At 36.8% G+C, this 13904-nt stretch overlaps 2 protein-coding genes and 1 non-coding gene across 3 annotated transcripts in view; 1 reads left to right on the top strand and 2 right to left on the bottom strand.

Moving 5' to 3' along the window:
• Window positions 1-2011: 2011 nt before the first annotated feature.
• Window positions 2012-13101, top strand: LOC120420970 (lysosomal alpha-mannosidase-like). Its single transcript, XM_039584102.2, has 3 exons — window positions 2012-2353; window positions 6946-9483; window positions 12724-13101. The coding sequence occupies exons 1-3, from the start codon at window positions 2183-2185 to the stop codon at window positions 13075-13077; spliced, it is 3063 nt and encodes a 1020-aa protein (XP_039440036.1). The 5' UTR covers window positions 2012-2182; the 3' UTR covers window positions 13078-13101.
• Window positions 10084-10155, bottom strand: Trnaq-cug (transfer RNA glutamine (anticodon CUG)). The gene has a single exon. It is a non-coding gene; the product is annotated as a tRNA-Gln (tRNA).
• The window catches only part of LOC120420968 (cGMP-dependent protein kinase, isozyme 1), a 48393-nt gene continuing 47582 nt past the window's right edge, over window positions 13094-13904 (bottom strand). The window contains exon 11 of the mRNA XM_039584101.2: window positions 13094-13494. Coding sequence (XP_039440035.1) covers window positions 13332-13494 — 163 coding nt within the window. The 3' untranslated portion in view covers window positions 13094-13331. The remainder of the gene's footprint in view (window positions 13495-13904) is intronic.

Genomic DNA, 13904 nt, shown 5'->3' with positions numbered 1-13904 from the left:
GTTGCTGAATAAACGAATCAAGTTCGATCAACATTAATTGTAGTAAGCATTTCAATAAGGTAAATACAGTGTGTTAATTTTTTTTTACAGAAAGTTAACTAAAATTTGATCAATTTTATGCAAAATATATTTTGAAGAAATAAGGCCGTTGCAAATATTTTTTGAAGTTTATGTCTCTTGACTCTGGTCGGGGTCAACAGGGGGGGAGGGAGGGGGTGAGCAACAAGATAAAAAAAATTAAAAATTGAAATTACAAGCCATGGTCTCAACATTTGAATGAAAAAAGTGTTTTAAAATGCATTTTACACCTGCCCAGTTGTTTTGCAATCATTAGTGTTCAAAATATGAAAGTATTGAAGAGATTTTTTTTCGCCGAAAAAAAAACTTTTTTCGGTGCTGTACATTGGATTTTCACAAAAATTGAAAATATTTTTGATCGATCCCAGACATGCTGAATATGATTTTGAATGCAGGAAAATGCATTTCTGCATTTTCTTTGAAATTTTGAAGTTTTTTTGAAAAAATATTTTTTTTGCCCCCTGATTTTTCGGACCGAATTTGAAGGGGCGACATACATTTTGAAAAATATTTGCAACGGGCTAAATTAGGGGTAAGTGAAAAAACCCTTTTTTAACTTTGTATAGTTTGAAACTAGTTTATAATAACAACTGAATTTAAATGAAAAATAAATATCAATTAGTAAATTACTCAAATATTTTCAATTATTAGAAAATTAAATCCCATTTTAAGCGTTGGAACATATTTTTCAAAATGGCATTGCACTCTTCTTCAAAATTGACTCAAAAGATCTCGGGCCAAAATATTTTTTAAAAACACTTCAAATTTGCAATGAAAACAGATCTGTAACCATCTTTATAAAAATCATATTTGAATTTTTTTTAAACTTTTGTGCATTGGCAATTATTTTCAAAATATTCATAATTTTTTGTAAAACTTCGATGTTTAGTAATGCAAAATTTAAAATGATTTAAATATATGATTAAAAATCAACCGTGTATAATTGAAGAAAACTATTGCTTGTTTTTTTTTAATTTTTCATTATTTCATAATTTTGAGTCTTTTAAAAAATATTTGCATCAGCCTATCTTGTAAAACAAAGATTCAGTTGTACTTGCAAAACCAATACAAAATAAGAATTAATTTGTGTTAAGTTAATTAAGTTTTATAATATGCCATGTCTTAATGTAAAATAAAACGATAAGCTGATTTTACCTAAAGTTATCAATAAAAATGCTAAATTTTATTACTTTAATTTCAAAAGATCAGGAATTAAGTTCGACGATTGATAAGAAAAACTATTATCTTATCTTTATGATTAATTCAATTCAAATCGAAAAATCATTCAAATATGTGTCATCATACCTTGTCTGACCCACAATTCCGGTGCTTCCAAAACTAACCAGATAGTCAACACAAAGGCCCAAAAAGTGCTTATCACTAACAAAACAGCGAACACACCCCCAAATGCTGACTAATGCACGTTGACCCACTATTTGCTTTCAGAACCGTACAACAAAAGTTCCATTCGGCATTTCTCCTTTCCATCTCTCTTTCTTCAACATTTCCATTGGTATTTATTGCTCTACTCAAAGTGGAATACCAATTTTGTGTACCTATCGTAAAAAATCTGTAATTTTCCATTCGAATATCTTTCAGCCTGGAAGTTTCAGCAAAAGCTTCAGTGTACCTTTATTAAAGGGACCTTCATGTGCTACACATTTGTTATGGCAGACAGTATAATTTTTATAGTTGAAATGCCTTTAATATTTTTTTTTTAATTTTGATGTGACAATAATGTTTCAATGTCGTTTAATGATATAGATCCACCCTCACAATTTGTCTAACGATCAAATCAGAAAAGAGAAAAGACTCCCAAATTGATTCATTTAGTGACGGTTGAATGACCAATTGTTTAGCGCTGATAAGAACTTCTTCCAAAAGAGAGAGAACTGCATACCTTCTTAGCAAGTTCCAGCTCTCCAATCCAGTCAGTCGAAATCGAGGGCTCGCCTGGAGCAGTCGTCGATCTAGAGAGAGATACTGAGTAGAAGTTCTAAGTGAAAACTGCGCAAAATTCTCAACCACTTGTGTTGTTGTTCTTCCTAGAACAAGAGAGTGTGCTGAGACTGCCCTTTGCCCTGAGCTGAACGGCGCGATAAGTATGAAGTGGTGGACTGCGACGGTGGGAGTGTTCGCGGTATTGGCGACCGTGGCCATAACAGCGACACTGGCACGGCCTGGCCGTGGAAGTGGGTTTGTTGTGGACAGTCGACACCACGAGCATCACTGGAAGCATAACCTGGCCCGGAAGGAGGCCAAGTGCGGGTATGAGGTGAGTGAGGGCATTTTTTTATTTTTGTTTGCAGGTTTAACAGTCTGAACATGAGTGTATGTTCCTTCAATTAAAGTTATGTTTTGGCAGCAAGCCTATAAATCAACTTTTTTTTATTAATTACATGATATTATTTAGTTACAACTTTAAGCCAAAATTACCAATTAACCAATTTGTCTTGTTTTCGCTGTGGTATTTTGCAAAAAAAATCTTTTCATTTTTATATACCCCTTTTTAAAGATCCTAGTGCAACTTTTTTATTTTTCCTCATTGGTTCTGTTCTTTCGTTCTGAGTAAAAATGTGTTATTCTGATTTTTAAAAATCTTTTTTTTTATAATAATAAAACTTAAAATAAGCAATTGTTTGGGAAAAGCTATTTCATAAATTCGAGTGATATATTTTTTTTGCTGAACATTTTTAGTTTTTACTGTCAAATCAAATCATCAGAATTTGTGGGAATTTTACGCTAGTAAGAAAATAATTCCAGAAAAGCGCTGATTTTCAAGATTAAAAACAACATGTTCAAGCCCAAGTTTTATTTTATTTTGAATAAACCGAGATTGAATTTTCAATTTCTTCTGGAATCCTACTTTAAAAAGTAAATGGTACACTCAAAAAAATGAGCTCGCGTTTACGTCAACAGAGCTCATGCCAGGAAAAAACTGTTTAACTTGCATGGTGTAAAAAACCAAAACTGCACCATGAAAGTTGAACATTTTACACCTGGTTCTCGCTGGCATGAACTCTGTTCATGTTTACGCGAACTCATTTTTTTGAGTGTGGTCAAAGTTTATTCACAGGATTTCAATGAATGAATTTTCACGAAAAAATGGCGAAAAAACTCCGAGCTGTGCATGAAATTTTACGAATATTTAATTGGAAAAAATTGATGATCGTAATTATGCTCAAAGTGAAAATAAATGCAAAAGAATGTTTTCCATTTTTTTTTTAATTGGAATTTATATTTTAAAAAACTTGTTGCCCTTCCTTCCCTCCACCCCTGTTTTTGTGTAAAATGTTGATGAGGGAGGTACAAAACCATTAAACAAATTAGCCTAACTGCATTCATACTTTTCTCTTTTTGGGATCATTGTTTTGGATGATTCCGAAAATAAAATAGGTTTTTTATTTGAAAAAATGTTTTATGTTAAATCAGGTTTTCATGGCAATCATTTCTTACGAAATGTGGTAAAACATCTATTTTACTGTTTGTGTTCCTTTCCAATATTTGTGTTCAATTCAAGAGTTCAATGAAAATCACGTTTTTCCATTTGGAAACCGACCATATTCCCGAAAATCATTGAATTTCACACTATCCGCGAAATCTTTAAAAATTGGGTAAAATTGGGTCTCAATGTGAGATCAGGTAATACAAATTTCAAGATCTTTTTACTCTCCAGTCCCAGTGTCAGCCATGTTGACCGTATATAATTTTTAAAAGTTGAACAAGTAGACAAATACTAAAATCTTTGTTTTTTCCTTTTATGTTAAAAATTTGTCTGGTTTTGGCGAGCAGTCTTGTCGAAAAAGAAAAACAGATTTTCTCTACTTCACCGACGTTTCGGCCTTTATTTTGAGGCCTTCTTCAGGGGGTTTACTAAAAATGTCAAGCTTTTACAATTTGTGTGTGTTTGGTTGTGTTTTGTGTACTTACTAGTTGTCTGTTTCTTGTCAAAAATGTTTTAGTCCTATTGTTAAACTGTCCTTTACGTTTGCTGCACATCACTGTTTAAAGAATTAATTTAATATTGTTTTGTAAACTATTGTGAAATACTAACATGTTTGTCCAAATAAATTGTTGTAAAACAACATTCAACTGCTGGGTCACTTTGTACTGTACAACGTCTAATTGCTAACTGTCAGGTGGATTGGTTCAGTTGTGATTGTGTTGTGTGTTTTTGTGGTTTTGTTTTGGTTTTGTGTTTGTGTAGGACATGTAGTATTCCAGCGTATGTGCTGTTCAGGCCATCGGTGTCGGTCCTCTTGTTGACTGTGTCAGCTGTGTTGTGGATCCAGATCATCTCCAAGAGAGGGAGAGATGATCTCTTGAAGGACTGGTCCAGTATCTTGGCTTGTGTTGTATCGAACCGGTGGCCGGTATCGATACAATGGGACACAAGCGCGGTTTTTTCCTTGTGCGCCTGAACCTCTACGTCGGTGTACGTGTGGCCGGACTGGATCAGCTGATCCAGTTTGTTTACATCGCTGCGATGGCCAGACAGCCTGTTTTTGAGCAGGTTGCTGGTCATGCCGATGTATCTGCACTCACACTGGTCACACTTGATGCAATAGATCACGTTGTGTTGGTTCATCATCGGGATCGGGTCCTTGATCCGTGTGTAGAGGTTGTTGATAGTGTGAGTGGATCTGGATGCTACTACGATGTTCGGGTAGTCTTGTTGTAGTAGTTTGGTAATGCGGGGTGTAAGTGTTGGGATGTAAGGAATGGATCTGTATGTTTTGGGTTCTTCGGAATTAGGGTGATTGGGTCTATTTTGGGGATAAGGATTGTTTTTGTGGTTGAGGCATCTATTGATTAATGAGCGGGGATAGTCGTTTAGGGAAAGGTATTTGTGAACTATTTGTCTTTTTTCTTTATCTGTTTTTTTTTTTTTTTTTTTTTTTTTTTTTTTTCTTTTTCGACAAGACTGCTCGCTAAAACCAGAAAGATTAAAAAATAATCAGTCGTTGCGAACCCGGGTTAAAAATTTGAATATTTGAATTGGTGGAATAAAGATCAAATAATGAAATTAAATTTTATTTTTCTCGCTTTATTTTCCTTTTTTGGTATACTTTTGAAACTTTCCATTTTTACAAAAAAAAAGAAGAAGATTTAAGGCTTAATCGAGTGTCAAAGTGCTGGTGAGGCAACATGTTTTCCCTTTTTTAACAAAAATAATGTAATCAAACTACATTGAATTTTCTTAGAGAGTGTTCCTTTATAAAAATTCTTGTGTATTATTTTAAATTAGGATATTGAAAGTTTTAGAATGTTTGTTGAATTCTACACTAATAAGAAGGTTGATTATTGATTTTATAGAATTTTAAAGGACATGAAATTTATTCAAAAATTACTTCCATTCTCAGTCTAGAACCCAATGATGTTCGATTTATTTTTTTCAAAAATTTTCCGTTTTGGTTCAAATTAACTGCTGATTTTGTGATATTTTTGAAAAAAAATATTTAAAGACCTGGTCAAGCTTGAAAAGTAACGATATCAACGAAAAACAATGTTTAGTGCACGATATCGAAATTTATACAATGTTCTTTTTGATTGCAAATTCAATTCCACATACAACGATAAAGATAAAATATTTGTCTCGCCTTTTTTCCTCGTTTTCAAATAAAATCATGACCTGAAAAAAATTGGCAGCACACCAAAATTGATTTCAATCAACAAAGCTCAAAGCATGGCATTTTGATGTAATCTAAAACATATTCAGAAATTAGATTTTTCAAAAACAGCTATTTTGCGTACCGTCATCAGGGGTGATATTGGGTCTGGGGGGTGAGATGGGGTCATACAAATTTCAGCATTTTTGTATGACCCAATCTCACCCCCAGACCCAATGTCACCCCTGATGACGGTAATTCAATATTTTATGTGAAAAGTCGAATAAAACAATGGGTTCATTTTTTTTGAGTGTTACTATATATTTCTGAGAAACCTGAGTTGATCAGAAAAACTGATTATTTAATATTTTTATTGTATTATTATATGGAAAGATACCAAAGTTGTATCTATATTCTATAGAAACTTCTATGGACGAACTAATGATGCAAAATGTCTTCATTGTTCATTGTTCATTCATTGTTCATAAAAAGAAACTCTGTCTTACACACTCAGATTTTTTTTAACCGATTTCGGTAGTTGAAATATCGGTTAAGTTTAAATCGGTAAACCATTTGCCAAAATGTACAAAATTTTACCGAAAATCGTTTGAACATTAATGAGCTTCTTTACCGAAATTCAGTAAGTTTTCAGTTTACCGAACAGTTCAGCAGTTGAAAATTCGGTAAATTTTACCATAAAAAACCATAATTTCAATATTCGATTTTATCAGTTCTCAACAACCTCTGTTTACTCTTCTCTTGGCCAAGACCAGGGGTATAAACTGTTAAAAATATTTGCTACGACTATATAAAAGTTTTCAAAAGGAATTTTTAATTGATTTTTTCAAGCAAATCGAAACGCGAGCAAATAACGTAATTATTCAAGAATTCACGTATATTACATTTCTAAACCAAGCAAACTACCTTATTTTCAATCATATTTTCAGCAAGATCTCAAGAGATCAAATCTAATTTTAAAACATTTAGATTGACAACTTGTTTACCACTCGTCAACAGCAGTGAATTGCATACAAATGTTACACAATAAGATTACACCACTCTCTTCAATTATTCCCCATCAAACTGATAAAAGATCAATTGTCCAACGTCTCAATTCTAATCGATACCCCCCAGCGAAACAAAACAAAACTGCACTCGACCTGTCCCATTTCTCTCGTCTCCAATTACCTTATCTTAAGTAAATTTGTCACATCAATCACTTCAACTTAATCACAACCTCCCCCATCTCTCATTCCAGTCCTGTCCGGTTCTATCTTCCAACGGAGACGACGTCCTGAACGTCCACATGGTGCCGCACTCACACGACGACGTGGGTTGGCTCAAAACCGCCGACCAGTACTACTACGGAAGCAAGACGAACCATCAACGGGCCGGGGTGCAATACATCTTGGACTCGGTGATTCAGGAGCTGCTGAAGGATCCGGCGCGGCGCTTCATCCAGGTCGAGTCGGCGTTCTTCTTCATGTGGTGGGACGAGCAGACGGAGGAGCTGAAGGAGCAGGTCCGGGGGTTGGTGCAGGAGGGTCGGTTGGAGTTTGTTGGTGGGGCTTGGAGTATGAACGATGAGGCGGCGGTGCACTACCAGAGTGTGATTGATCAGTTTACGTGGGGTTTGCGGCTGTTGAACGATACGTTTGGGGAGTGTGGACGACCGAGGGCGGGTTGGCAGATTGATCCGTTTGGACACTCGAGGGAGCAGGCTTCGCTGTTTGCCCAGATGGGGTACGATGGGTTGTTCTTTGCGCGGTTGGATTGGAACGACAAGGTGAAGCGGTTGGCGGAGAAGAAGGCGGAGATGATCTGGAAGAGCAGTGCAAACTTGGAGGGGAGCGACTTGTTCACTTCGGTGCTGTACAATCATTACAGCGCGCCTCCTGGATTCTGCTTTGACGTGCTCTGCTCGGATGATCCTTTTGTGGACGGGGTGGACAGCGTGGAGAACAATGTGAAGGAGAAGGTGGATTTGTTCTTGACGTGGGTCAACAACATGTCTACGAAGTACCGCTCGAACAACCTGATCTTGACCTTTGGAGATGACTTCAACTACATGGACGCCAGGATGAACTACAAGAACATGGACAAGCTGATCAAGTACGTGAATGCGCGGCAAGCGCAGGGTTCCAAGGTGAATCTGTTCTACTCGACTCCTACCTGCTACCTGAAAGCGCTCGAGGAAGCCAAGCTGACCTGGCCAACCAAGTCCGACGACTTCTTCCCGTACGCATCGGATCCACACTCCTACTGGACGGGCTACTTCACGTCCCGACCGACCTCCAAGTACTTCGAACGCCTCGGCAACCACTTCCTGCAGGTTTGCAAGCAGCTCACGGCTCTGTCTCCAGCAACGCAAGGTGAAGCGGATCAGGAGCATCTGAACATCTTGCGGGAAGCGTTGGGAGTCATGCAGCACCACGACGCCATCACCGGCACGGAGAAGCAGCACGTCGCGGACGACTATCATCGGATGTTGCACACGGCGATCGAGGCTTGCGGAGCGAATACCAACGCCGCGCTGAACAGCTTCACCATGACCAAGGAGTCGGCGAAGCTGCGGTTTGAATCGTGCCGGATGCTGAACATCAGTCGGTGCGACGTTTCCGAGAGCAAGGAGAACTTTGTGGTGACCCTGTATAACCCCTTGGGACATGCCAGCTATGAGTACGTAAGGTTGCCTGTTAATGGGAACAGCTACGTGGTGAGGGATCATGAAGGGATGGAGCTGCCGGTGCAGATGATCTCCATTCCCGAACCAGTGACTGATATTCAGTACAGATTCAGTGCTGCAACTCAAGAGTTGGTATTCTTAGCCAATGAGATCCCGCCTCTAGGCTACCGATCGTACTACGTATCCGAACAATACGAGTCTACCCAATTTGACCAACAAGAGGAAGTCGACGACCAAGCCGTAACCATCGGCAACGCCCACCTCTCGCTCGCCTTCGACGATAACGGCTTCCTCGCCGCGATCACCGTCGCCGGCAAGCAGCACCGCCTCCAGCAGGACTTTATGTTCTACGAGGGTGCGTACGGCAACAACGAAGTGTTCGCGAATCGCTCGTCCGGCGCGTACATCTTCCGGCCGAACGGAACCGAGCGGCACGCGGCCAAATCCGTTCGCCTCTCGGTCATCAAGGGCGATCACGTGCAGGAGGTGCACCAGGTTTTCAACGAGTGGATCAGTCAGGTTATTCGAGTGTTCGCCAACGAGCAGCACGTGGAGTTTGAGTGGCTGGTCGGGCCGATTCCGATCGAGGACGGGAAGGGCAAAGAGGTCATCACGCGGTTCTATACGGATATCCAGTCGGATGGTGTGTTCTGGACGGACTCGAATGGAAGGGAGATGATCAAGCGGGTGCGGAATCACCGGGAGACATTCGATTTTGACGGGGTTGAACCGGTTGCTGGAAACTACTACCCGGTTACGGCGAAGATCGCGCTGGAAGACGACAACCTGCGGTTGGCGGTGCTGAACGATCGAGCGCAGGGTGGAACGAGCATGCAGGACGGAGTGCTGGAACTGATGGTTCACAGGAGACTGCTGCGTGACGATGCGTTTGGCGTGGGGGAAGCGCTGAACGAGACGGCTTACGGGTTGGGACTGGTAGCTCGTGGAAAGCATTATCTACTGTTTGATACCGTCAAGAAGAACAAGATAATCAGCGTGCAGGCTAGGGAGAGGTTTTTGCAGAACCAGGTGCTTACCCCTGCTTGGAAGTTCCTGAGCGATGCCAGCGACATTGACTTTGAAACCTGGCAGTCGAGCTTCAACAATGCTGTAAGTATGCATGAAAATTTCTTCGTGAACGTCAAGAGAAATTTTTACGATTTTGCTGGTTTTTTTTTTCTTCGTATTTCTCTTTTTTTTACAAAAAATCCAACTAACATTTACGATCAAACTTCAGACTTTAATTTATCTTGAATTCGGATTGTTATTATTGTTTTTACAACCAACCTTCTTTTTGGGCTATAACAATTTTAAGATATTTAATTCAAAAGCAAATGAAAGGTAAAATGAACTAAATCTTAGACTCTTCAAATATTTGAGAAAATCTCACATTTATGGTAGGTTATGGTTTCGGTCCTACTTTCATCCAATTCTCACTATTTAATATTTTTTTCAAAGGTTTAGGAAGAAACTTGCTTGGTAACTTCCTACTGATCTTTTAATGGCTCGATTGAGGTTGAAAACGCTTTCTGTAATAGCTGTAATAAACCGCGAAATTGCTGACATGCCAACATTAGGTGCTTGATGGAAATACATGCCGTCTCCATTCAAGATTATCCCTTGTGACGTTGTTTTCAGAAGTTTTCTGATAAAATTTGACTAGAATATAATATTATTATTTTTATCACAAAGTCGATGCTTAAAAAATGCAGGTTCCACCGAGATTTGAACTCGGATCGCAGGATTCAGAGTCCTGAGTGCTAACCGTTACACCATGGAACCCTTGATGAATAAATTGTTTTGACTATGCACCAAGAGGCAAGCAACCAATTTAATCTGCGCTCATCACTGAAAGAGTGATAAAGCATCAATCTCAGTGTTTATTACAAATTGTGCATCGAGATTGCCCTTGTTTTTGTTCGTGAAGTCAATCTTTACTAAGACAAGGTTTGACACAGTTTTTGGTTGCAATCGTCATATAAACCCAAAGATGACTAAAATTATTTTGACACTTTGGCTCAATTCTGCGGGCAGATTCAAGCTCAGCAGGCAAGATTACATGGAAAACATTTAGTAGAACAATTTTCAAAAATTCTACATTTTAAAACTAAGATGTCTCGAGTTTATAAAAAAATACTGAAAATGTAATTTTAAATGAACTCCACAACTTTCCATTTTTTGGAAAATCAAATTTCCACTTAATGTTGCAATCTGGACCATTGTGTAGTGCATTGTAGACTACTTGCACCAAGGTTGCACCGATATTTAAAAAAAACGTTCAATCGATTTTTGAACGGTTCTTAATATTTGGGAAATTACGCGCAAAGTTTTGAATAAAATAAGTCTAAAAAGAATATACAATATTTTAAATAAAAATATTGAGTTAGCATGAAGTTTTCCAAAACACTTCATAAGAAAATTTTAATATCAAAAATAATGTTAAAAATCCCAAAATTATCACCATTCATCGATAATGTGATTTTAAAGCATTATTTTTTTTCTGAAATTTGTAAATATGTTTTAATTGTATTTCAAAAACAAAAGAATCCGTAATTCGAAATTCAAGGTTGTTAACGATAAAATTATCGAGTTTCGATAACGATAACAATAATCTATCGTTATAGTTATTCCGATAATTCTATCGGCGATAATTTTTTTTTCGATAACGGACGATAACTTATATTTAATATATTTCTAAAACTTTACAAAATCTAATCAAATTATGTTTGTGATATGGTAAGTTTCAAAGCTTAAATAATAAAAAAAATCACAAAAAACGTATTTTCTCGAAAATACAAAAAAAACAATCTAATTCGCAATATGGGTATCAAACGATTCGATATTTTGCATTCATTTTTCTGTTTAGAGTTTTTTAAATGAAATACTCAAATTTTCACAAAATACCGTATTTTCTCGAAAATACTCAAATTTTAATAATTCACAATATTGGTATCAAACGATTCGAAATTTTGCATGTATTTTCACTGTTTAAGAGTTTTTTGAATGAACTACGCCAATTTTCGCAAAATACCGTTTTTTCTCGAAAATGCTAAATTTTTGTTATAATTCACAATATGGGTATCGAACGATACGAAATTTTGCATGCATCTTAACTGTTTGAAAGTTTTTTGAGTGAAATACTCAAATTTTCACAAAATACCTTTTTTTAAAGTACTCAAAATTTCCTAATTTTCAATATGGGTATCAAACAAAGCGAGATGTTACCTGCAATTTCACTGTTTTAGAGTTTTTTTGAATGAAATACTTAGTGAATGCTAGCAAAATTTCGAATCGTTTGACACACATGTTGCAAATTATAGAAATTTGAGTATTTTCGAGAAAATACGGTATTTAGTATTTCATTTCAAAAACTCTCAAACAGAGAAAATGCAGTTAACATTTTGCTTCGATTGATACCCATATTGCAAATTATGAAAATTTAAGTTCTTTCAGAAAAATAAGGTATTTTATGAAAGTTTGTTGTATTTATGCTTTGAAATTAACTCTATTATCCGAAAAATATATTCTAAGCAAATGAATTGAATATTCAACATGATATAGATGCGCTAAGCCAATTTAAAAAAGATTTTAAAATTGAGTTTTCATCCATTATCGTCGATAAAATTATCGCCGATAGAATTTTCGAAATATCGATAACGCTAATGATAGATTATCATTATCGTCCCGACGCAAGCACGATTGGAGTGTTAGTAAAAATCTTACTTTTCTGGAATATTTTGGAGATTTTATCCACTTTTAATATTCGCTTGATTTTTTTCTTCTCTTTTCTTGATTATAATTATTGGAACCTGACATAATTCAAAGTTGCACATTTTTCATTTAGATTAATTTAAATTTTTTTTTTTAAACAGATAAAATTTCGAATAATTAAGTCCGTTTTTTTTTCTAATTATTTGAACTAAAATCAATTCATTTTCGGATAAAAATAATTTTGAAGGAAAATGTCTAGTTTTTAGTTTTATAATTGAAGTAAACTTATTTTTTTGAATGAAAGCATTTTTTTAACATAGCAATTTGGTTCTGAATAATATGTAACTACGGGTTTGCCCTGGGACAAAAAAGTCTCACTATTTCTTATTAAAATAGAAACTTTCATATATTACATAGCATCACCCCTCAAAAAAACACGAAGGCTTAAAATAAATAAAATATTAAGCAAAAGGAATTTATAGACAAAGCCAAATCGAATAACCTGGAATATATATTTTTTTAAGAAGTCCAATGGACTTATTTTTCTTGTTTTGCTGTTTTTGAACATTGCTTAAATAATGAGTTGTCCAACAAACCCAAAAAAAGCAAAAAAATAAATAAAACTTGTTTTCTCTACAGTTCTCCGCCCTTTCCGGATCACTCCCGCTGAACGTAAACCTGCTAACATTCGAGCCGTGGAAGCAACCGCACTCGTATCTGGTTCGCTTCGAGCACCTCCTCGAGAAGGACGAAGACCCGCTGTACTCGTTGCCCGTGACCATCGACATCGCGCAACTTTTCGGATCGTTCAAAATTGCCAGCGCCAAGGAGACGACCCTAGCTGCAAATCAGTGGCTCGAGGATGCTACCAGGTTGAAGTTCACCGCCGATACAGTGCCAACCACGGAGAAGGTTAAGAGCAAGCTTTCCGAAGGACTTAAGATCACCCTGAAGCCGATGGAGATTCGCACGTTTGTCATCGAGATGCAATAAAGAATTAGTCAAGAAATACTCAAATTCAGCGTTTTTCTTTATTAGCGTAATTTGTAAAGGGTTCAACTCTATAACATAGATGAGATATTGTACACAGGTTCTACCAAGGTTGGTTGTGCTAAGGCCTTAATCTGGGGGGCAAGTTTCTACCTTAAAGCTAAACGTTTGTGTCTGGTCCAGTATTGCTTAAGCTTACAAACTCACAGTTGTAGATCAAAACTTAAAAATATATAACATAAAGCAGTAGCAGCTATTCAAAAGTCGGCATCCCAGCCGGACGTCTCCACCGGCGGTACGCTCGGGTCCGACGGGAAGACGTCAAAGTTGGACATGTCGAGCGGGCCTTTTAGCTTTGGCTGCAGCGGTGATTTGAGCGTCTGGTTGGCGAGGCCCTCCCAGTCGAAGCCCTGGAACCATCTGGAAGGAGAAAAGGGTAAAAGTTGAAAAATAGTTAGTATGTTAAATAATAATCGAATCCCTTTTTCGAGCTTAGTAGGCAAGCAATCATCATAAAGTTCATAAAGTTTATCTATTTAAATTTCATACTTATTTTCAAGCATTGCCAGTCATGGATGGTATTGTAGCTTGATCTTTGTTCTACACTGAAGGCAAACATAAATTTGAAATATTTTTTCTCATTTTTTCATCGAATCCAAAGAAATAAAAATAGCTTTGCATGTATTTCATGCCCAAAAAGAATACAACTTAAAAAAATTGATCAACAAAATTTGTAGCGGAGATGAAATGATAAATTGATTCAAACATTATGAATTAATTATTAAACCTTTTTCGAATTCGTATTGAAAACAAATTAGATAAGCATACAA

This window comes from Culex pipiens, chromosome 2 (assembly GCF_016801865.2).
Source record: "Culex pipiens pallens isolate TS chromosome 2, TS_CPP_V2, whole genome shotgun sequence".
In the NCBI taxonomy this organism is placed as follows: Eukaryota; Metazoa; Arthropoda; class Insecta; order Diptera; family Culicidae; genus Culex; species Culex pipiens.
Note: the sequence above shows the minus strand (reverse complement) of the source record. Positions and strands in the feature narration are given on the sequence as shown.